The sequence below is a fragment of the Penicillium malachiteum genome (assembly GCF_028827825.1).
Source record: "Penicillium malachiteum strain IBT 17515 chromosome Unknown utg000005l:1.0-9002435.0:326005.0-9005861.0, whole genome shotgun sequence".
NCBI classification, from domain to species: Eukaryota; Fungi; Ascomycota; class Eurotiomycetes; order Eurotiales; family Aspergillaceae; genus Penicillium; species Penicillium malachiteum.
Genome location: NW_026643099.1, coordinates 8,014,435 through 8,036,763, shown reverse-complemented (window position 1 = coordinate 8,036,763; position 22,329 = coordinate 8,014,435). Strand labels below are relative to the sequence as shown.

The 22,329-nt window shown below is 47.0% G+C and overlaps 10 protein-coding genes across 10 annotated transcripts; 7 read left to right on the top strand and 3 right to left on the bottom strand.

Moving 5' to 3' along the window:
- Window positions 1-446: 446 nt before the first annotated feature.
- Window positions 447-1,851, top strand: N7483_012982 (histidinol-phosphate transaminase; the record flags this gene model as incomplete). Its single annotated transcript, XM_057096409.1, has 3 exons — window positions 447-532; window positions 581-736; window positions 801-1,851. The coding sequence occupies 3 exons, from the start codon at window positions 447-449 to the stop codon at window positions 1,849-1,851; spliced, it is 1,293 nt and encodes a 430-aa protein (XP_056942380.1).
- Window positions 1,852-3,154: 1,303 nt separating this feature from the next.
- On the top strand, window positions 3,155-4,809 carry N7483_012981 (putative integral membrane protein Pth11-like; the record flags this gene model as incomplete). The annotated part of the gene is made up of 2 exons (XM_057096408.1): window positions 3,155-3,519; window positions 3,594-4,809. Coding segments are annotated over 2 exons (1,581 nt in total), but the record flags the coding sequence as incomplete, so codon positions are not given.
- An 824-nt stretch (window positions 4,810-5,633) lies between these two features.
- Window positions 5,634-7,152, top strand: N7483_012980 (proline dehydrogenase family protein; the record flags this gene model as incomplete). Its single annotated transcript, XM_057096407.1, has 2 exons — window positions 5,634-6,283; window positions 6,351-7,152. 2 exons carry the CDS (start codon window positions 5,634-5,636, stop codon window positions 7,150-7,152), a joined length of 1,452 nt encoding a protein of 483 aa, XP_056942378.1.
- A 622-nt stretch (window positions 7,153-7,774) lies between these two features.
- N7483_012979 (L-glutamate gamma-semialdehyde dehydrogenase) lies at window positions 7,775-9,681 on the bottom strand (the record flags this gene model as incomplete). Its single annotated transcript, XM_057096406.1, has 4 exons — window positions 7,775-7,947; window positions 8,009-8,958; window positions 9,014-9,486; window positions 9,538-9,681. The coding sequence occupies 4 exons, from the start codon at window positions 9,679-9,681 to the stop codon at window positions 7,775-7,777; spliced, it is 1,740 nt and encodes a 579-aa protein (XP_056942377.1).
- Window positions 9,682-10,798: 1,117 nt separating this feature from the next.
- N7483_012978 (uncharacterized protein) lies at window positions 10,799-11,768 on the top strand (the record flags this gene model as incomplete). Its single annotated transcript, XM_057096405.1, has 3 exons — window positions 10,799-10,806; window positions 10,841-11,474; window positions 11,712-11,768. The coding sequence occupies 3 exons, from the start codon at window positions 10,799-10,801 to the stop codon at window positions 11,766-11,768; spliced, it is 699 nt and encodes a 232-aa protein (XP_056942376.1).
- Window positions 11,769-14,217: 2,449 nt separating this feature from the next.
- N7483_012977 (uncharacterized protein) lies at window positions 14,218-15,258 on the top strand (the record flags this gene model as incomplete). The annotated part of the gene is made up of 1 exon (XM_057096404.1): window positions 14,218-15,258. The coding sequence occupies one exon, from the start codon at window positions 14,218-14,220 to the stop codon at window positions 15,256-15,258; it is 1,041 nt and encodes a 346-aa protein (XP_056942375.1).
- A 280-nt stretch (window positions 15,259-15,538) lies between these two features.
- N7483_012976 (glycoside hydrolase family 88/105 protein) lies at window positions 15,539-16,642 on the bottom strand (the record flags this gene model as incomplete). The annotated part of the gene is made up of 1 exon (XM_057096403.1): window positions 15,539-16,642. One exon carries the CDS (start codon window positions 16,640-16,642, stop codon window positions 15,539-15,541), a length of 1,104 nt encoding a protein of 367 aa, XP_056942374.1.
- Window positions 16,643-17,167: 525 nt separating this feature from the next.
- Window positions 17,168-18,792, bottom strand: N7483_012975 (uncharacterized protein; the record flags this gene model as incomplete). Its single annotated transcript, XM_057096402.1, has 7 exons — window positions 17,168-17,286; window positions 17,341-18,036; window positions 18,082-18,186; window positions 18,245-18,444; window positions 18,504-18,513; window positions 18,567-18,642; window positions 18,703-18,792. 7 exons carry the CDS (start codon window positions 18,790-18,792, stop codon window positions 17,168-17,170), a joined length of 1,296 nt encoding a protein of 431 aa, XP_056942373.1.
- Window positions 18,793-20,653: 1,861 nt separating this feature from the next.
- On the top strand, window positions 20,654-20,992 carry N7483_012974 (uncharacterized protein; the record flags this gene model as incomplete). The annotated part of the gene is made up of 1 exon (XM_057096401.1): window positions 20,654-20,992. One exon carries the CDS (start codon window positions 20,654-20,656, stop codon window positions 20,990-20,992), a length of 339 nt encoding a protein of 112 aa, XP_056942372.1.
- An 825-nt stretch (window positions 20,993-21,817) lies between these two features.
- Window positions 21,818-22,297, top strand: N7483_012973 (uncharacterized protein; the record flags this gene model as incomplete). Its single annotated transcript, XM_057096400.1, has 2 exons — window positions 21,818-22,122; window positions 22,189-22,297. 2 exons carry the CDS (start codon window positions 21,818-21,820, stop codon window positions 22,295-22,297), a joined length of 414 nt encoding a protein of 137 aa, XP_056942371.1.
- Window positions 22,298-22,329: the final 32 nt, after the last annotated feature.

Here is a 22,329-nt window from a genome sequence, read left to right as displayed (position 1 = left end):
ATCACATGACTCCCGCCGTCATGATTATGATTTTCGTTCGAATCAATTTATACTAAGAAATATCAGGTCAATTGCAGATCTCGAATTTCTGTTGTTTCTGGCTCATGATCGGACTGATGGATTCATTTAATATAGTCAACTGGTCACTCAGCTAGTGCCGAGTACTAGTCCCACTGCGCCAGTTTGCAGATCTCGCGCAGTGTGTAAGCTGCTATCATATAGCTTGACACTCTTGAGTACAGTCAACTTTTGAATTGAATTTATTCTCTCCAATCTCTATCTTTTTCTGATTTGCATGCAGTATGACTCCAAAGGTCCTTACTACTAGTCTGAGTCACTGTAGTCGATGACTCGATTCCGCTTCCGCAATCACGATAAATCCCCGCCTCCCCCACCAATTTTTGCTTCTTGACAGTATCTTCCTCTATACGATACCCTCAATCACAATGGCATCCAGAACTTCACCATTCGACTTGTCGAAATGCGCTCGACCTAATATCCTCCAATTGCAACCTTATCGCTGTGCCAGAGAGTATGATCGCCCTGTACCTTGCTCTCCGATGTCGCGCTAACCGGTCAGTGACTATAAAGATGATGGGACAAACGTCCTTTTGGATGCGAATGAGAACGCCTACGGTCCAGGATTGGCATTGAATGACCAGGGTGCCCTGAAAGCCTCACAGTCTGGCAATGTGCCCGAGATTGACTTCTTAGGCTTGAACCGATACCCCGATCCGTGAGTGATCGCGATCCCGACTTCTGCTCTACACAAATCTAATCATACCTTTTTTTCACTTCAGTCACCAGATTGAGCTCAAGCAGCTCTTCTGCGACCTCCGTAATACCCACCACCACACACAAAAAACCCTCAAGCCCGAGAGCCTCTTCGTCGGTGTCGGATCCGATGAAGCCATCGATGCCCTGCTCCGATGCTTCTGCACACCCGGCAAGGATAAGATCCTAACCTGCCCACCGACCTACGGAATGTACAGCGTCAGCGCGCAGGTAAACGATATCGATATCGTGAAGGTGCCACTGGACGTGGACAACGGCTTCCAGCTGCAAACAGAGAAAGTCAAGGCCGCCCTTTCGAACGATCCCTCCATCAAGATCGCCTATATCTGCTCCCCCGGTAATCCGACCGCGAACTTGATCCGCAAAGAGGATATCCGCCAGGTTCTGGAACACCCAACATGGAACGGTGTGGTTGTGGTCGATGAGGCATACATTGATTTCGCCGTGGAGGGCTCCAGTCTCGCGGAGTGGGTCACTGAATGGCCTAACTTGGTTGTGATGCAAACCCTCAGCAAGGCATTCGGTCTCGCAGGTATCCGCCTTGGCGTTGCTTACACCAGCCCCGAGATCGCCCGTCTTCTGAACAGTCTGAAGGCCCCTTACAATATCTCCAGCCCGACTAGTGCCCTCGCCAGCGCTGCTCTGACTGGTCCCAACATGGCAGTCATGCACCGTTACCGTGAACAGATTGTCGCGCAGCGCGATCGTTTGCTCCGCGAATTGCCGCAGATTCCCGGTGTGGGCCGCTTCTTGGGTGGCTCGGACGCGAATTTCCTGTTGGTGGAAATGCTGGATGCAGCGGGGAAGCCTAGCAATGTTGTTGCGTTGGCAGCGTATGAGGCGATGGCTGAGAAGCGCGGAGTCGTTGTTCGATTCCGTGGAAAGGAGTTTGGATGTGAGGGATGTCTGCGAATTACAATTGGTACGGAGGCGGAGGTCAGCAAGTTCTTGCAAGAGCTTCGTAATGTGTTAGCTGGGCTGCACGGGGGAGTGAGCATTCAGTCCGTGCGTGATGAGGAGCAACGGGAAGAGACAGCGGCTGCAGTAGTTGGCTAAATTGATATCCGCCCCCTATCTACGAGTCACTACGCGTCATTGAATATAGTACAGAATCTATGAAATATATAGAAGTTAGAACGAAAATACGATCTAGATCTCAGGAACCACATAGCTTATCAGAATTAATGTAATTGACATTTTGAATGTAATTAATCCAGGAAATTGGTCGCGTGTTCCGAGGCTGAATCGTATCTTTTAACTTGCCACATTCGGGACTTTCTCCTTAAATGAATTTGATCTCCGATACCAAGCACTGGAGTACTCCACGATATTTCCAACCATACTTGAGTCCTCCCTACCAAGATATCATCATGTGTCTTCTATTGGCCGATATAAGTTGATCATGGGCGCTAACTTGATTGATTCATCATAGATTCCGGGCCAGTACTACTCTCTGAAACCACAGTTGACCTCAACGAACAGCTCAGATAGTAGCCTCATTTAACAGATTGGGGCTAACTTCACATGCAATATTAGGAGCCCTTGCGGCTGGGACATATGGACCCTATCTGGGTATATTTCGAGATGGGAGTTTCACGTTCAGATTCTTCGAGTCCTCGAGGCTCTAAATAGCACTCGCGCTAGGAGCTGACCTCAGATATATCATCGGGATTGCATTCAAGCTGGGGGCCAGTCAAGTTTTTACTATCATGAACCAGACTGCATCTTTGTTGAACTTGATTTCATCTTCGTGATATCATCAAAGAGAACAAAGAGACCTTGAAATGTCGGTGGATCTCTTATACAATGCCACAGCCCTGTCTACTCGTATTCTCGGTTATATCCACCTTGAAGTTGATCAGATCCACAGGTCAAAGCTCCCGGACTCCGGTGGACCAGTTAACGGTCATTAATCAAGTACCTCTTATCGTGGAGACGTGGATACTTTGTGCTCATCTGGGTCTAAACTGGTTTAAAAAGTTTGGGGGCATAATCATAATCATCATAGGTCAGAAAGATTAGCACTCTACATGTTACTGGTTCCTTTCGTTATCATTCAAATGTTTTCCTTTCTCTTTTTGCCTTCAGATGCTCCGAGTGCCTGAATTACTCCTTTCATATATATCGGGCTAGTCCGGGACTCACCGAGTTTCCTTCAAACTTGAACTTCTCGTACGATTCACCATCTTAACTCCACAATGATCAGTGGGCTCGCCGCCCCTAGTCCAATTCGCCCCACAAATACAACATACCTCACGTGCGACATGTAAAGATCAGCTTCTATTTTCTTGTTGATTTTCAAGCGACAGCTACAGCAGATCGAGCTTGATTTACATAACCTAATAGCTGACTGGCGGAGGTGGTGGGGATCATGGAGTCATCTCTGGTGGTGCGTGACCTCCACTCCCAATCCCCTCCCGCCTACGAATCCCGCGATGAGATCAACCCGACTCTGTTGATGAGTTGGTGGGCCACCATCTTTTCCGCCGTTATTATCGTCGTTCGACTGTGTGGTCGCTATGTTCGTATCGAGCGTTTCTTCCCAGAGGATAAAGTTATGATGCTTAGCATGATCCCTCTTTTCATTCGTATGGTCTTGGTCCATTTCGTCCTGGTCTATGGAACAAACAATGTGCAGGCAAGTGGGTTATCAGCAGAGCAAATATCGAAAAGAGAAATTGGAAGTAAGCTGGTTCTGGCAGCTCGGATCTCTTATGCAATCTTGTAAGATCTTGTCCCCCTCCCCCGGATTCCGGATAACTGCATTACCATCGATCTGTCATACTCATCGAATCTAGTATCTGGACAGCTAAACTCACCGTCTGCGAATTCCTTAAACGAGTCACGGGTATGATCTGGAGGAGATCGGTGGAGAATTTCTTGCGTTTGGTGCATTTCTTTCTAGCATCCACGTTGGTCGCTGTGGTGATCGCAACATTGGCTGAATGTCAGCCGTTCAATCACTATTGGCAGGTGGTTCCAGATCCCGGTCCATCTTGTCGATGTGGTTATGCGCAGTTAATCACTATGGGGTCTTGCGATGTGATCACCGATCTCCTTTTAATCGCTTTCCCCGTTCCGATCATCCTCATGTCCCAAATGCCGCTCAAACGAAAGTTAGCGCTCGTCATTCTCTTCTGCCTCTCCCTAATCCTCGTCGGAATCACCTGTTACCGTGTCCCATCAGTCATCGAACGACACGGAAATCAACCATATCGATCTCTTATCGCGTCGCTCGAGATTCTCGCCGCAACCGCAGTTTCCAATGCTCTCGTCATCGGCTCTTTCGTCCGCGACCGTGGGGTTAAGAAACTTAAATACAAGCGTGAAATCGGGTCCGCGTCCGTTAGTGAAAGTATGGACAATACAACCGTTCGCCGAAATACGGTGATGCATCATCAATGGGGCAGCGATTGTGATCTTGCAGCAGATCTGGGTATTCGACTCGACCCTGAGCTTTATCCGCAGAAATCTCATCCTCGAGCTATTGCAGCCCAGCCACCACCAGACCCGATAATTAGTGCTCATACTGGGTCTCTTGATCCTGCATGGTCCTTTAACCAAGAACGTGTCTCTGGTGATGACCATGCATCCACCTCCGACAGTCTGGAAATGAAAGTGAGCCCACATGAGTATATCAAAACGAACCAATCCCCACGCGAGAGGCCTTTCCCATCGCCCTCCACTGTCTCTTCTCGCCGTGTCTCATTTTTCGATGTTGGGGGCCTTCTGAACCAAGATACTCCACCACAACAACATCCCCACACTGCTCCGTCTAGTCCTCAATCTCCAACTGGTGACCATGTTGGCCGCCTGGCTCGTGGGAGAAGAGCGTTCTTCGAAGACTTGGGTGTTCTTACTCCCCGTTCACCCACCACACAATCTCATCAGACCAACCGACCTCTATCATATACCCTTCCCCTTTACCGCTCCGCCTCCGATGTCTCAATTCCTGTGGATGTTGAGCTACAGGATGTCGGTGGACTTTTAAGGAATTCCACACCCAGACCTTGATGGACCCTTACCACATAACTTACCACATAATGTTTCTGTTTGGAATGAATTGCATGAATCATGTTCGGATGATTGTATTTAATGTTTGATTTTGGGTAGGATATTGGATGGCTTGCACAGGATGATTACTGGATTTTTTGAATATTCTCAACACATACCCTATTGTTTGATTTCTCGTGGCATTGGCGTTGGGTCTGTCATGTTTGAACATCATTAGGAATCTTATGTACATCACAATATTGAATGAGACTATGAATATGATATCTATCAGCAATACTGCACAATTCGATGATCTTCACCTTGGAATTATGGACTACCCAAGTGCTCTGCCATTCGAGAGAAAGATGCATCTTAGATCAAGATTAACTGCCACGCATATTCTATAACTCTGTTTAATCATCATGACATGAAAACAATTATCATCAACTTGGACGCAAGGTATCCCCGACCCATCTATGCTTCATATCAACGGGTAGGCCGTCCGACAGCCATACCCGGGCTGGTTCCAAACTTCCACGCCCGGTCACCCTCCCGACCCTGCAGAATCACCTGAACACATGACAAAGAGATTTCTATCAAAATGGAAAATGAACCCGCTATACCCTATCCACGGTCGTCACACAGCTATCTGTGTAAACACTCGATATGGTTGCAATTCCCCACGATACCACTGTCGGACACGGACCCGAGACTGGCTGATAGTGAATCTGGTAGATATCGCGGGGTGAGAATAGATAGGCGGGGTTATCATAGACGATAAATAAGCTGCTCGTACACCAGGAATTGTAGAGGAGTAGAATATCTTGAATTGTTGAATCCGAAGAATGACTCTCTGGTCTGTTGGAAAGGCTCCTAGCCCAAGGGCTAGCGAGGTCCTCTTAAACAACCTAAAGTCTGGTATACTCTCCCACACTGTTACCATTCCGAGTCCTAATCGACCTCGATTTTCCTCTACATTGCAAGTTGCTGCAAAGACAAAGACCAGTCCACCTTCACCTACCCTCCCTCCTCTATCAGCTCTTCCTACGAAGGTACTCCTTCGCTCGTTACTGGTTTCTACTATCTCCTCGAAGCCACTACTATTAAGATGCTCCCTCTGGCTTATGTCAATCCTCTCCAAGCCGGACGGAAATTACTTTTTGAATGTGGATCGTAATCCCATTCTACATGGTATTCTGAAGAAGACATTCTACGAACAGTTCTGTGCTGGTGAAACAGACGCGGAAACAAGAGCAACTATCCGAGAACTTAAGGATATGGGTTTCCGTGGTGTGATCATGACTTATGCTAAGGAAACTGTGTTCGATCATCGCACAAATACCCAACAGGGACTTGGAATTGCCGCGCTGGAAGCGGAAAAGAATAATGATCCTGCTCATCCCCTCGTGGCCCAGTGTGCCAATATCGAGGCGTGGAGAAAGGGAACTGCTGAGACAGTGGAACAATTAGATGATGGTGATTACCTAGCCGTGAAGTATGCTTGGATCCCATCTCATCCCCATCTCATCCCCATCTACCAGATCCAATGCTAACCAGTCTAGATTAACCGGTGCCGGTCCAACCGTAACAGAAGCTTTCTCAAAAGGCGAACTCCCACCACCCCAAATGCTCGAAGCCCTAGATCAAATCTGCACCCGATGCAAAGAACGAAACGTCCGTATCCTCGTTGACGCCGAATCTCACCACTTCCTCTCAGGAATCCTCCGTGTCACGCTAGACCTCATGCGAAAATATAATCGTGACGGATACGCCCTGATCTATAATACCTATCAAGCTTATTTGAAGAGTACCCCGGAGACAATTTCAAAACACATGACAGTAGCCCAACAAGAAGGCTTCACATTCGGTCTGAAGCTTGTCCGTGGTGCATACATCGCTTCCGATGAACGATCCTTGATTCACGATACAAAGGAAGATACCGATGCGGCGTATAACGGTATTGCCCAAGGAGCTTTGAAACAGACTATTGGAAAGTTCGGCGTGGAGACTACTTTCCCTCCTGTTAATTTGTTCCTCGCAAGTCATAATAAAGCCAGTGTTGTCGATGCTCATAATCTTCATCAACAGCGTGTTGCTGCGGGTTTACCTACTGTTCCTGTTCGCTTTGGTCAGTTGCATGGTATGTCGGATGAAGTCAGCTTCTCGCTATTACAACTCAAAGGGGGTGATGGATCGCCGGAGGTTTATAAGTGCTCGACTTGGGGAACTATGGGAGAGTGTTTGGCTTATCTTTTAAGGAGGGCGATTGAGAATCGGGATGCGGTTTTGAGAACCAGTGATGAGTATAATGCTTTGAAGGCGGAGTTTGGAAGAAGGGCGAGGTCTGTTTTCTTTCTTTCATAGGAATTTTAGATAGCATGGAATATTCAGGTTCACGGTGGAAAGTTACTGATTTATGATGATCTATTGCATGTGCATTTAAGACTATGTTAAGAAACTTTATGACTTGAACTTTAGTGGAGGTCTTAGACAGTAATAATTTGTAGTCGGAGAGGATATAACTTGAATATTGCGTCTCCGGAATGGATTCAATATGAAAAATGGAACTGGAGAAACGAATGCCCAATGTTGACTTCCAACTTTGAAAGGTTGTTCCAAGCTGAAGTACGCAGAACGGGGCCGCTCCCGAGTGGCGGCATAGTTGATCCAGTTTCCAAGCACTCGAGGTTACTCGAAGGGTAGAGCCTATTTCTGAACATCACATGTGCACATTATCTTTTCGTTTTTTCCCGGAGATCTTGAAACTAGATTATTCAAGTTCATGGTGTTTTCAGTATTAGCCAATTTGCAAATGCCAAATTGGTAGAAGCACTTGGAGTGCGGAGTACTAGCGGCTACGTGAAAAATGGAATGCTACTATTTGTCCTAGTATGAATTATGAATTCGTTGAATAAATGAATATTGAATAAGTCAAAATGCTATTTTAAATGAACTCGCTCTATGAATGGTACAACTTGAAAACATCCTAATGGTTGCTGGGGTACAGGAAACCATCCTGAGGGAAGAACTCCTCCTTGATAAGACGAGGACTAGTGAATCGGCGCAAGACATCCGAGCTACCAGCCTTATCATTAGTGCCACTAGCGCGAGCACCACCAAATGATTGCTGGCCAATAACAGCAGCTGTCGTCTTGCAGTCTAAGAGAAAATATAAGTTAGGTAACGAATGATAAGTAGTATCGGGGAAATAGTCACTTACTAATATAGAAATTCCCAGCAGAGTAGCGCAGAGCATCCTCGGCTTCACGGATAGCACGACGATCCTGAGCGAAGACGGCACCGGTCAAAGCGAAACCACCACCTGCCTCATCGACCTTCTTCAGAGTCGAAGACCATTCGGCATCAGGGTAGACGTAAACTGCCAGGACAGGTCCGAAGATCTCTTCGTTGAAGAGCTTGTGATCAGGCCGGTCAACCTGGTAGACAGTTGGGTGAACGTAAAAGCCCACAGAGTCATCGTAAGTACCACCAGCGATCAACTTCAGTGTTGAGTCCTTGTTGCTAGCATCAATGATAGACTTAATCTTGTCGAATGATCGGCGGTGAATCACAGGGCCCATAAAAGCCTCGAGGTTCTTATCGGGGTTTCCAATGGTGATTTCCTTCACGCCAGCCTTGAGACCAGTGAGGAATTCCTCTGCCCGGGACTCAGGCAGATACAGGCGAGAGGTGGCAGAGCATTTCTGGCCCTGGTACTCGAAGGCACCACGGATAGTGTGGTTGACAGCATTCTGGATGTCAGCAGTCGGGTGAATCAGGTGGAAGTTCTTGCCACTGGTCTCTGCCACCACACGAGGAAACTCGCGGTATGTCTTCTTGGCAATACCTTCACCGATTTTACCATATAGGGAGCGGAAAACATCTGAAGAACCAACAAAGTTCAAACCGGCGAATTCGCGATGAGAGAGTGCAACGTCGGTAATGCTGTCGGGGTCTCCCGTCACGAACTGGATAACATTCGGGGGAAGACCAGCCTCCAGGAGAATCTTGTAGACCAGGGCGCTTGCGTAGACATTGGATGGAGATGGTTTCCAGAGCACAACGTTACCCATCAGGGCAGGTCCGGAGATCAAGTTTCCACCCAGTGCGGTGAAGTTGAACGGAGAGATCGAGTAGACGAAACCTTCGAGGGGTCGGTATTCGAGACGACTGATAATTTGTTAGATGCTGAATCGTACTCAGATTCTGATTTGATGCAGCTTACCTCCAAACGCCATCAGCCCCTCGAGGTGGCTGTCTCTCAAGAATCTCTGCCGCAAAGTTACAGTTCAAGCGGAAGAAATCCGCCAACTCAGCTGCTGCATCAATCTCTCCCTGCCAGATGTTCTTGCCCTGACCCAGCATAGTCGCGGCAATGAGCTCATATCGGTATTTGCCAGTCACCAACTCAGCAGCCTTAAGGAAAATTGCGGCTCGGTCCACAAATGGTGTCTCTTCCCAGTCCTTCTTAGCTTTCAATGCAGACTCGATGGCAGCTTGTGTTTGTTCCTTGGTCGCGAGGGGATAGTTGGTGAAGACTATAGCATGTTCAGCTGGCAAAGGCTGGTCCCAGGATTGAGCGCTGTCTTGCGCTTGGCCGTTGTAGTAGATGTTGCTTTGGACGGGGAGTTGAGATCGGAGCTTGATGAGAGCTTCCTCTAGCTTGATTCGCTCTTCCGATCCTTTTTTGTATAGAGGCTAGAGCTGTCAGCAAAAGGCTTTGTCACAATAAATGATGCAATTGCTCACGTTGGGTTCATTTCGAGGATCGGGAAGACGGAAAGGTGTTGTTGCCTTTGTTCGGAGCTGAATGGATGGCACCGAGGCCTTAAGCCGAAGGCGAGATGACAATCCGCGTGTGGAGCGCAAGTTCAAAAGTGATGCAGAAGACATGATGTGCGATTTACAGAATATGAGAGTCAATTAGTTGAACTAGCTGGGATTTAAATAAAAATTGTTATCATGACGCCTTTGGGGTATCGGGAGCCCTCCCGATACTAGTGCGCAGGTGGTAGCTATACCCGTAACCCCGCTGTATAGATTGTATGTGGGGTTCACGATAAAGCTCCAACTCTCTGCATTGTCGGGTCGGGATGCGATCCCGATTATCCTCACGGTGGCCTCTACCGAACATTATTCTGGACTGGTAAAGCGATATACGATAAACTCCTCTAATATTGAATCGATTGACTAGGCCTCATTCAACAATTTGAAGATACCTATGGTACGACCATTCGGATCTCGTCTTGGGAAGCATCAACCCCACATGTGCAACTATAGACCTCTTTTTCTTACACCTTTCTTTTTCTACTTGGGCTACAGTGTGGTTTCGAGTTCTCTCACCGTCTGGCAGAATACTCAGAGACCACAGATTTACCAATAGACTATATTTTCCTTTTATTTGTTACATCTAAACATGCACATGTCAATATATCCCGCTTTCGTTAGCTATCTCTTACTTCTACTTTAGATAACTCTCACTTTAGATATCTGTGGGGCTGCCAGTCGCCTATATCTAACTATATAGTAGTAGCTAACCTTCCCCTCTAGGTATTTATATAGGTAAGCCAGTAGATAGCCATGTAGGTAACCCTGGAGGTACTTATAGAAAAAGAGGTGTCAGTCATTACTATGTAGAACATTCCGAGGACCCTGTCTGCGAGGATGTGGACACATCTAGCCAAGCACGCGCGTGCTGAGGACATACCTCTCCAAATTTCAAATACTCGCTGCTTCACTGGCAGTGCCGCGCGAAGCGCGGCGTGAAGACTTGTACAATGCTAACAGGCAACCGGCATGAGAGATACCTATTATTATACACTGGGTTTGAAAAGGGGATTTGTGTGACTGTAGAGTCGACTAGGTGAGCGCTTGTAACGAACGAAGACTCAGCCAGGTCGAAGATGTAGTCATGATCAGGGGGTAGGTTGCCTCGGAGGCGAAGAAGGACATTTGGCCAGTGTTGGATGTGAAATAGATTAGGTCGATAGAACGAGTTGGTGTTGATGTGATGCCGAAGTAAGTGTTCAGGTTTGTGTAGGTAGGAATTCAGCTTGTACTACATACGCTATGGACTCAAGTGGGAGCTCGGCTGCTGCGCGAGGCTTGCATTGGGAGAGGATCACGGTTGTTGTCAAGCGTGTCAAATATTGAGACACCGTGGTGATCCCAACCTGGTCGCTAACCTGGACTGGGCCAGCGACAAGTTCGTTACCCTGCCACCGGACAACGCTCGCCTCACAGATGAGCAGGTGTATCAGATCGTCAAATCGGTTCCTCAACACGAACGCTTCGCCAAGTGGCCCGTCGCCTTTAACAAGGTCGGAGACATCAAGGTCGCTCGCGAGCCAACCGACCCCGCACCCCTCGCCAACGCATTTGGCCTCCCATTGTTCTTTATTTACAAGGATTATTATATCCTTTGTAGGGAAGCACATAACCTGGCAACCGGAGTCCACCAAATCAGACCGAAGGCCGCTGACATCCTCAAAGGAGCAGCCGACTTCACTGTTGGCCCTGTGCTCGCGACAGCAGACTTTGTCGCTATGCCGCACAACATCATTCGACAGTTTCATAGAATCACCTCTCTCTGCGCTACCTTTCCGATTGCTGCTGAAAAAAGTTCGAAGCGTTATGACACCGTTGGCATACAGCACGAGCACGGCAGTCTCTACTGGTCGAACCCCGTCTTTTTATCATTTTGGCTCTTTTGTCAAAAAATAAAAAACAAATTGAATTGAGAAAATGCCCATATACGTACTGGATTTGCTTTGACGGGTGGGGATTTCCTATTCGGGTTGCCAAGTAGATCTGAGGATTCTGGAAGTCTGATTGACCATAGACAATGCCGAAGACAAGGCCATGCTGCTGATTGATAATGAAGAGCAGCCGTGAGCCATCAATAAACATGACATGATATTCAGTCCGAGCCATCAACCTCTATCAACCAACCAACCCAACAAGCAGCACTTAAACCTTGATACAACATAAAACCCTGTCTCGCACAAAGGCATTCAGTCAAGTCCAGCTTTATTCCATTTTGCGAGCTGGTTATCTGGCGACAGAAAAAAAAACAGATTGAGGGAACTTGCCTGTAAGCACGCAGCGATCGAGCCATAAGGGACGCTTTCCTGTTCGCTATTGATGTATGACATATGTAGGTTAATGTTAACCCACCAACCACTTTGAGGTATCACAGATTTGCCTGCAGTGTAGCTATCGTAGCTAAATCTGTGAAGGTATCAGCTGAATGGAGAATCACCGCCTTCACTGCCGCCACTTTCCATAAAGAGGGATATCACCTCCCAAGCCCTCCGCACATGGCTCCAATTCTTTCCAGATAAGACTGCCCAGCCTAGCAAAGGTTGTAACAAATTGCATTTCTTTGACACATTTGCCACTTCAGAACGCTCTCCAGCTTGGAATGGCATGAACCACATATCATTATCCCAAGGTAACTGACGAAAAGATGAGGACGTTCGGTATTGCCCATCTTTGAGGAATGCGAGGTTACGAGATCATAGTTCCTTGAATGATTGGGGTGCTGCACGTTCAAAACATAAGCGAGGATTTGTATAGAGGTGTTCTGGGATACATTCAGTCTCTGGTACACGGCGGTAATCGACATGGGCCCTCGAAAGAATGTCATCTGGCGTAATGCCGGGACCCAGATTGACCCGTTTTGTCACAACCAGAGCTATCTTGAGGCCCATTTCAGTGACTTCAATATTCGCCTCTGTATTGCATTCTTCACATGTGATATCATGAGCGATGTATTTCTGCTCTTTTTTTCGTAAAATGACCGCACAAGAGGGAATATCGTATTCAATGATCTCATATGTATGCATACCTCAACACAGGCTGTGATTGGCCATTTATCACCCAGGTTAAAACTCAAATCTTCTCGCCTTGCGACAAGCAAGACGTCTTGCGTTCTGATATAAAGACCAGGGGGGTTGTCGCATATTTGAGCATCCTGTGAGCATAGCCAGATTATAGTATTGCCGCGTAAGCTTTTTGAGAAGTCCCTCACTTTCTAATAAGACAGGCAATCGGCGCTTATGCCAGCTTCTGGTCTCCAGTAGAAACTCCACATCACCAGTTTGAGGTGAAAGAAGCTCAGTTGGTGATGGAATGGTGATTTAAGCCAGAAGGTGGCTCTCATACGTAAACTGGCATCAAACCAGCTATAATCCCGAATGCACGGGAACAGGTTCTGGCAGAGAACGGTTTTGAAGTCCGAATGGTTCAGGTCCATCGTAATGATGAAGAATTTTACAAACATCGCATGTAATATACTCCGGCTGATCCCGCTCCAAACGGTTCAAGATCAAGAGTCTTTCCTTGGAGGAGCAAGCGCAATTCCAGTGATGAATTTGTTTGCGAAATACAGCAAGTAGTCGATGGCTGCATAAGGAAAAACAAATGCGATCAACGATTGGAAGAAAGTCTGAGGTCGAAAATAATAACTCGGGGATTAGTCCACCAAGGGTAGTAGTCTTATAAATCGGGGTAGGGTGTGACTGCCTCGTAGCGGCGGGTTTGGCTCGTGAGATACGATTCAACAAGGACCGTCTCATGTTGTGTTTCGCTAATAGTTGTTGATAACAAGTGGTAGTTGTCAAGTGCATTCAGGTTTGAGAATTTTGGGAGCAAGCGAGTTGTGGTAATAGCTGAAAAAAAAATCGATTGAAGAAGTAGGCGAGTTTGCGGAGAAAGAAGAAAGAAGAAAGAAGAGAGGAGAAGGGGAATTTGTGATTTTTTTTGTCTGTAACAATAAATGAGGTTGAAGATTAAGCCTTCTAACTTTAGACAATTCCAAGGTTATATCAAGTACCCGATGCCAAAACGAGCTTTGGTACTTTGAATTTGTATTAGCTTTTCCTATACCGCGTCCCAACCCGACTAAGGTTTTAAGGTTTTAATCTATTTGGGCCGGCGCAACTATGTTGTGAACTTGTGACTATCATGATATGGGAGGCGTTGAGTGTGGAAGCCTGAGTCATATGGCTACCAAAATGTGTGCCTTAATAATAAGGGAGAATTTTAGCCTGGAAACTCTGGTGCTTAATTGCCTAATTAAGAGATATTTTTTTCTTTTATATAGATCCATTGGGAGCCTTAGCACCACATACATCATCTCCACATCATCTGGCGTCTCCATTCTCGTTCATACACGATGCCCGGGGCCATAGCTCGGGCCACTTGGAGAGTCAATGGAGACCCACCTAACTAGATGATCCACTGGGCAACTAACCCGTTTTGTACATCACTGCGAAGCCTTTCTATATCCAGCGAGTTCGGGCTCATTGTTCATCACCAGAATCGATAAAATCTTGCCTACAAATATGACCAGAATTCCCTTTCAACCTCAGAAAGGAGACTCTCCTCATTCACTTAAAGACTATTATCACTCACAGACCTTTCAATATGGCTGACACCACCCTCCCTATCGGCGCTCTCTTACTGGGCAGCCTTCCTCTATCCTCGAATGAAGAAGTTCTTTCTACGATGTGCCAGTCCCTCACAGGTCGCCTTAAGTACATCCCAGATGGTGAGACTGGCGAGAGATATAACTGGATTCGTTGGGAAGCAAAATGTTTCCCTTCGGAAGCACTGGAACCATTCCTTGGGGGCGTACCTCTGCCCGATGATCATGCAGGCTTCAGTCAAGAGGATGTCAAACCAAGTCAATTGGACCGAGTGGCTATAGAGTTGTACGCAAAATTCAAGGACTTCCGCAGCAAAGGAATCATCCCAGTTGATGTGCGCTTCCAAGTCTGCCTTCCGACCCCATTATCATGTATTCAAGGTCACTGTCGTGCAGATGTCCAAGCACAAATTGAACCTTTCTATGAGAAGCGGGTCTACGATGCCATGCAATCAATCGTGAATACTATTCCGGCCGAGGACCTCGCAATTCAACTTGATATTTGCTTCGAGGTTATTGCTTTGGAGTATGATCAAGTAAGAATGAAAGATGTCTTCTTCAAGCCTAACTGGAGTCCTGTTCGACAAGGAATAATCGATAGAATTCAAAGAATGGCTGCGATTGTTCCCAATGATGTTCCGCTGGGTATTCATCTTTGCTATGGTGATCTTGATCACAAGCGTTTCATTGATCCAGAGGATCTGAAACTTTCCGTTGATTTTGCCAATGATCTGGCGAAAGCCCTTCAGCCACATCAGATTGACTGGCTTCATGTTCATGTTCCAAAAGATAGAGATGACGTGAAATACTTTGAACCCCTAAGGGAACTTAACTTGGGTCAAAATCGCGATTTGTATCTTGGTGTCATTCATTTTGACGACGAAGAGGGGGACTTGAGACGTATCAAGGCCGCACAGGCTGTGGTCCCCAATTTCGGGATCGGGACTGAGTGTAGTATTGGAAGGACTCCAGCGGAACAGCTCGAAAGTCTGCTACAGGCTACAAGGAAGGTAAGTCGTTCCTTGTCAGCGTCTGTCTGATGGGACCTTGGAATCGGAGGCTATCTTAGTAGCATGGAATGAAAGGATGGCTAGTTCGACTTAAGGGTCTGATTCTTTCCTAAAATTGGTCAACGCCAGGTTTCAGAATCCTAGTATTTCTATGTGCTAGTTTATGTATTATGATGTATGCAATTGATTTAACCTTGGAACTATTCACTCTGATTAGGAAAGAATATGTGAGATGAACTTGATATCCAATGTAATTTGCCAGTCTATGCATTTTCTAATCATTAATACATCACAGAAACTCCTGTTAACTCTAAAAGTATGTGCGTAGGTACTCTCCAAGAGCCATGATAGCCATAGCCTGTCCATAAGGCATAGACGTCAATGGAATATCTTTATAGAACTGAAGACAATCGCCCATTCCAGTACCAAAGCTAGTATTCTGCAACTCTCCCTTCTCATCAACATACTTAATCACAGACTGGATGGCCTTCTGAGCGACCTCGCGGTACTGTGGACCAATGTATCGCTTGCGGGTAGCCTTAAGAATTCCATAGGCGAATCCGGCGGTCGCAGATGACTCCAGGTAAGAGTCTGGATGATCCAGCAAAGTGTGCCAGGCACCAGACTCTGATTGAAGCTTCTGAAGAGCCTCGCACTGCGCCTCTAATGTCTCAATCAAGTGTAGTCGGATAGGATCGGTAGCTTCCAGCTCTAATAGCTCGATGATCTCTGGGATCACAATAGTCACCCAACTGTTTCCACGTGCCCAGCGCGCATCCGCGAAGTTGTGTCCACCGTCCTCGAAGGTCCACCCGTGGAAGAAGAGACCGGTCTTCGTGTCGAAAAGGTACTTGATGTGAAGCAGGAATTGTTTCTTAGCCTCGGCGATGTATTCAGGGCAGTTGAGGAGCTTTCCGATCTTGGCTAACGGCATCACTGTCATCATCAAAGTATCATCCCAGAGCTGTTGGTAGTTCTCTGTGATATATGTGATATGTTGCATGCCACCATAACGGGTACGCGGTAATTCGTACATTGCCCATTCGGCCCAAGCATCGAGCCAAGGGAGATATGTGACATTGCCAGTCTTCTCGTAAACGTAGGCGAGCGTAAGGAATACCGCCATGGTGTTGATGTTCTTTGTGGTTCCTCCCTCGGCGAATCGGTCGGCGAACCAATCCTCGATTATCTTCAGCAATCTCTCATCGCCGGTCATCTCGTAGTACTGCCATACACCGTAGAGACCGATACCGTGTGTCCACTCCCATCCTGCCCAGGATTTCGTGTCAATTACGCGGCCGTCGGGGAGGTGTAGGAGGAATTTGCCAGTCTCATCTTTGATGTTGACAAGGTTGTCAATTAGCAGGTTCACAGCCTTGTGAACGTCTGGCGCGGGGGGTCGTGATGAGGCCATTGAGAGAAAATGGGAGGGATCCTATGTTTTGGAAGGAAATTGGCGGATCTGTTCTTGTGCGAGAAACTGGGATTTGAATTTCACTGGCAAGAACTTGGCTCTCCGGGGAAATAAGTACTGTCACCCGATCACTCGCCTACAGCTCTTCAGACAACTCCTCAATTCCCCCGCCATTCTGGTGGGCCAGTCCCCCACGCAAGCCAAGGCACTTCGGGGTAGAGATACCCGAATCCGATCTTACTTACACCGGTAGGAGAGATTGGCCCACGCTATGAGTTTAGCGGTGGGTCATTCGGGTAATTGCTTCCCCGGAATTCAGTCCGTGGGGGAACAGATGGCGGGAGGAAACAGTGGGGGTGGAGTATTCAATCCCCAGGAACCTCGGGAACCCGTAAATACTAACAAGTTTCAATGCTTTCACGATCGAAATGTCATATGACCCCTGGCTATCCTAAAAATCCCAATATGCCAAACCAAGCTTCATGGAACAATTGAATTGAACTATGGAAAGTGACTAACGAAGCCTTACTGCAAATAACGACTGCGCAAAGCCTGGCTAATAGTGCTCATTCGGCTAGCCATCCCTCCGTGCTGCATATTGCTCATAAGAGCTTCCTCCATGGCCGACTGGGTAACGCTTGTATCTGGGTCTCAATCAATATGGTGAGATAGGATGACCCATGTCGAGGTTGACTCACCATCTAAATCGCTGAAGCTGCTTCCCATGCTCGGTGTCCCATCGCTCGCCTCTCTGCCTGAAGCATTTGACTTATGAGGACTGAGTCGAGTGGGTTCACCTACACGTTGTGGGCCGAGTGTTCCACTGCCGTGTGCAGACCGCCGAATTTCACCGTGTACAGCGACGGGAACACCAGAGCTCATGGAGCTCGTGGAGGATTCAGAACCCAGTGGAACAGTGGTGACAGTTCGATCAGGGATACGACGTCGTTGAACGGGCGCACGGTCTGCGTTTATGCGTAAGGTGCTGCCCATTACAGGGCTTGCACGATCCCGTGCGGCCCTTTCAAGGTCGTGAGATGTGGGTAAGAATGCTGGGGTATCATCTTCTTCATCATTCTCATCATCACGAAGACTAGCACGGTGCATTGAGAATTGACCGAACCGTCTGAACCGGTGTGCGGCGGGTTGCAAGTCTTCTTCAGAGTCAGACGAGCTTGATAATATATCTTCCTCTTCCAGCGAGGGAGACCGCAGGAAGGATGCTATAGGAGGTTGCTCGCGTTTATTAGCTGGTGGGCGATTAGATATAGAGTCTCGTGGCTGTTCAGTGCCTTCTGCAGTTGGGGTATCGGTACGGGAAGGCTCCCCAGAGACACGGAATTGATTAATAGTTGTTGTTGATGCAGAGCTTGTCCGTCTCGCATGACCACTGACTGTATAGAGTGTTAGAGCTTCATACCGTACATATACCAAAGTACCCGTCCCGAGGTCGGAATCAGGAGAAATGGGATAAAGTGATAGGATCAGACCTCGCTGTGGTATATCCTTCTGTTGAGAACCTTGTCGAAGAGGCGCTCGTAATCCTGGTCACTGATTAGCAGCCCGCCTATACTGTGAGAGGTCGCAAATTCTGATACATACCACCTGTGCCGCCACCTTTTGCCGCTGGTCCCCCTAAGGCTATGCTCCCAGAAATTGACCCAGGAGCCGGAGAAGGTGAGTTTGACTGTGCGGTTGGATCATACTTCCGCATCTGGGCCCGAACGTGTGAGAATTGTCGATCATACAGCCAAGCGGCTTGTTGCAGCAAAAACTGCAATGTGACATCAAAGCTATCGGCTCTTCAACAGTGTTAGCATCATACCTCGATGGGTATGAAATAGAACGTTGGAATAGATACAGTGATTTCCCTGTCAATCGGTTAGTCAGATAAAGATTAAAATCTCCGAAATCCATGACATACAATCAATCCCATCTCCTCTGGATGGTCGGGATAGAATATCCCATAATGCCTGGTCTTTAGCGGCATTCCATTCCACCTAACTCGGTAGAAGCAGTTAATAAAGAGAATGACTAGACTGTAATAAAACAAATCATACCGGCGGTGGATCAACAAAATTATTTCGTGGGAACGGCAGACGTATAAATACGGTGAAGTTGGTGTCGCCGGGATCCGCTTTAGTCGCCATGTTCAGAACGGACGGAGCCTCACGGGCGCGTTGAAGTTGAGCTATTGAACCGTTACTGTGGCAAGAACACCGCGTAGGCCAACTGGCAAGAGTCTTCTTGGAGTATAGCACAGTGATAGGATTTAAAACTGTAAGTTGAGCATGGAGTATTCGTAGTTTCTTCACCACGAAGAGAGACGAGGTTAAAAGAAGGGAAGATCGTGATTTGGGGAGTGACGGGTCAGATGTTATCTATTGGTTGTGTGTAGTAATAGTTTGTAGATGACGTGGTAATAAAATATGCAGGTGGAATTTGTCATCCCGTAGTAGTGTCCACCTGTGTAGGCGGTATTTCCACTCACAATGACATAACTCCACGCCACACATCCCCGCTGACTCGGACCTACTCATGGCAGTCAACCCAGTGCCTGATGATCAACTGAATGAACACCTTGAAGCTCTTTTTCGCCGATTGATTTTTCACGGACAGTGCGACATTCAATATCAAGAATTCCCATCGTCATTGCATGAAAAGCCGAAGATCATCACGGCTGCTAACACTGGGTACTACTAGTAGTAGGTATATATATTGACGTCGGAATCAACTTGAATGTTCCCACTGGCATTGGATCTAAGAGCACATCAAGTTGAGGTCAACTTAAACTGGGCTGTTATTTTGAGTGAATGAATGACCGTGACTTGGACTCGGAGGAACAAGCATGCCCATTAAGCTGATCGCAAAGAGGTTCATCCATTCGACCTTGCGATACAGGTAAGAGAACTGAGAACTACTCAAGTGGAATCTTTTGGAATACTGTAATATCGTCAAGATCTTGAAGTCTTTACAGATAAGAGAAGTGATGAGGATTTATCAATATCAAACCTTGTACCACTACAATACTCGGTTGTCTCACTGTCAAGTTCAAGTTCCTGTGTCAATAATAATATATGCAGCTTGGGATCGAATGAATACTTGTAAATTGTTATATCACCTTTTGAAGGTTGTTCCAAAGATAGAGACAAACGGGTTAAAGCTCGAGCTAGGGGGACATCATATTAGCCTGCCCAATAGACACTGACATGATTCTTCACTAAACTCTCACTTCCAAAGTAATACCTCCTTTAATTCCCCTATATTCACGCAGCCACGCGTGGCTATCAGCTTGTTATGGCAAACTTTTTATGACAAACCTGTGTTAGTGGCTTCATATCTCAGACCATTGTGATATGGCTAAGGTAGCTAAGCTGTCTTCCCGTCATCTCTAGAAGATACTCTGAGGCTCCTTCCTCTACGCACATCTACAATCTCGGTCCCTTCAACTTAGTATCTCCTAACAGGATATCAGTCCTCCCTGGACGCCCTGGAGGGGCTATACAGGACGCAAAAAATTTCCCATCGTGTCAAAGCACAGAACGAAGCGAGAAGAAGTGAAAGGAGTCAGCAAAAACCTGGGTCATATCAGTTTCAAGCAACCGGGACTCGACGATAACCAACAATATGGAAAACGACAACGAAGAGCTCGATGATTGGCTAGGCGAAGCACTCCGCATCGAAGCTGCCAGGACACAGGCAAATAATTTGCCGCCAATACCAGCCACGCTCACCGAACTGGGTAACCCCCTTCATATCGCTCATCAATTCGAAGATTGGGATAAGGATATCCGGGCTGTGCTAGCTAGAGAGGACCTAACCGATATCATTGACATGAATACTAGGCGCCCTCGCAAGAACAACCCGAGTTTCGAGACATGGGAACAATTATCATTGACCGTGGCGCAATGGCTTAAGGATAATCTATCTTCCAGTCTACTCCGGCAGCTAAACCGAACAGAGCAAGCGACGTGGTTCGCAGACGAAACCTACACCGCAATCTTGAAGCAAATGGAGGAAGAGCGAAAAGTGACAGACTTTGAGATGCTAGTTCAATGCTGGCATATGAGCCCTGATAACTTCTCTTCAATATCTGAGTATGTTGAGGATTTCATGCGCGCGGCAGCACGCCTCGCGGACAGAGACATGACCATTCCACCATACGCAATCTTGCTGAAAATCATGGATGGCTTAGGCCAGACCAACCGACTCCCCCTGAAAAATAAATTGATTGACAAATTGCAACAAACTAACCACACGGGATCGAACTTTACCCAAGGGAAACTACAGGAGTATGTCAACATGCTTCAAGAGGAGTTGAGAATCGAAGAAATCACGCGCAGCTCCTAACCATTTGCTTATCCGTCATTGAGCTTGATCAGAGCGCGAGCATGACGTCTGCTGGTATGTGCAAAAGATTTTGGGTTGGGAAGCTTTGAATTTCTCCGTGCAAATGATCATACCTGACTAGTCCTTTTTACATTCAGGTTCCTCCACGTCAGTGATGGAAACCTCAACATTTGAGCAACTGAGCAATGAGACAACTTGAATCATGTTTTGTCCTTCAATGTGTAGATAAATCCTGTCCAGTAATAACAAGCGGCGACCCATCTCTCAAAAATAAAATAAAAATAAATTGTATCTCTGAATTGTTGACTCGTGGGGACTGCTGATCCCTGTCATATGCAGCGTTGTGGCGTCAAGAGGGCAAACCACTCCATACCCGCATATTAAACATTGCACGTCATTCTGCTGATTTATCGAAAGCAAGGTGTCCTGGCCACGTCAACTGTTCAAAAATCTGGAAGTTTTCTCGAATCAGATTTCTTCTCCTATTTTTCCATTTGCTAGCCCCTAGGTAACATATCTCCTAGTATGATAAGATTTAAAACTATGGCTAGAATAGGTTACTCATTTACTCTACGCGGTATAATCATATGCATCGTGCGCTGTTCATCAATGAGCTTGACGTCAGGCTTAAATATGCATAGAAATCGGAATTGCCCGTGTCAATTAAATAGAGGCAGCCAAGTCGATCCTTCCTTAAAAGTCCTGTACCTTTGTCCTGATCAAAATCAGAAGACACCTCTTACTTTTTTTTTCGCAGTGGAGAATCTTCAGATCCTTTTATCAATTCAAGTTTCAAGTTGTGCTTCCACATACTAAATTCCAGTCATGCCTATCTTTCACCGTGCTTCAACCGTTAGCTCATCCGGCTCTAGCCGTCACTCATCAGGCTCGTTCCGTTCCTCTCGCAGCTCTATGTCATCCAGGTCCGGTTCCTCCTCAGTAGGAAGTAGTTGTCGACGAAGTCTACTTCATCGCAACCCGGAGGATCCATCAATACAAGCTGCTCGAGAACAGATTGTTCGCGCGGAAGCCGCAGAGCGCCAGGCTGATCAGGCATTGATTGCTTCCAGGAGAGCGGTCAAAGATGCTAAAGATCATGCCAAACATCTTGAACGTGAAGCCGCAAAAGAGTAAGCCTGATTATTTCCAATAGTGTCATCCTCCGGTCTCTTTGCTTACGTTCCGCGTTCTTGTAGGGCCCGACTTGCCAAGATCAAGCAGGACCAAGCGAAGTCAATTTCCAAGAGAGCAAAGCCATTGGGTCGTAAGTTCTCCCGGATCTTACAAAATCTTGCAGATATCTAACATCTGGTGTAAAGGTCACGCTTCAATGCGCG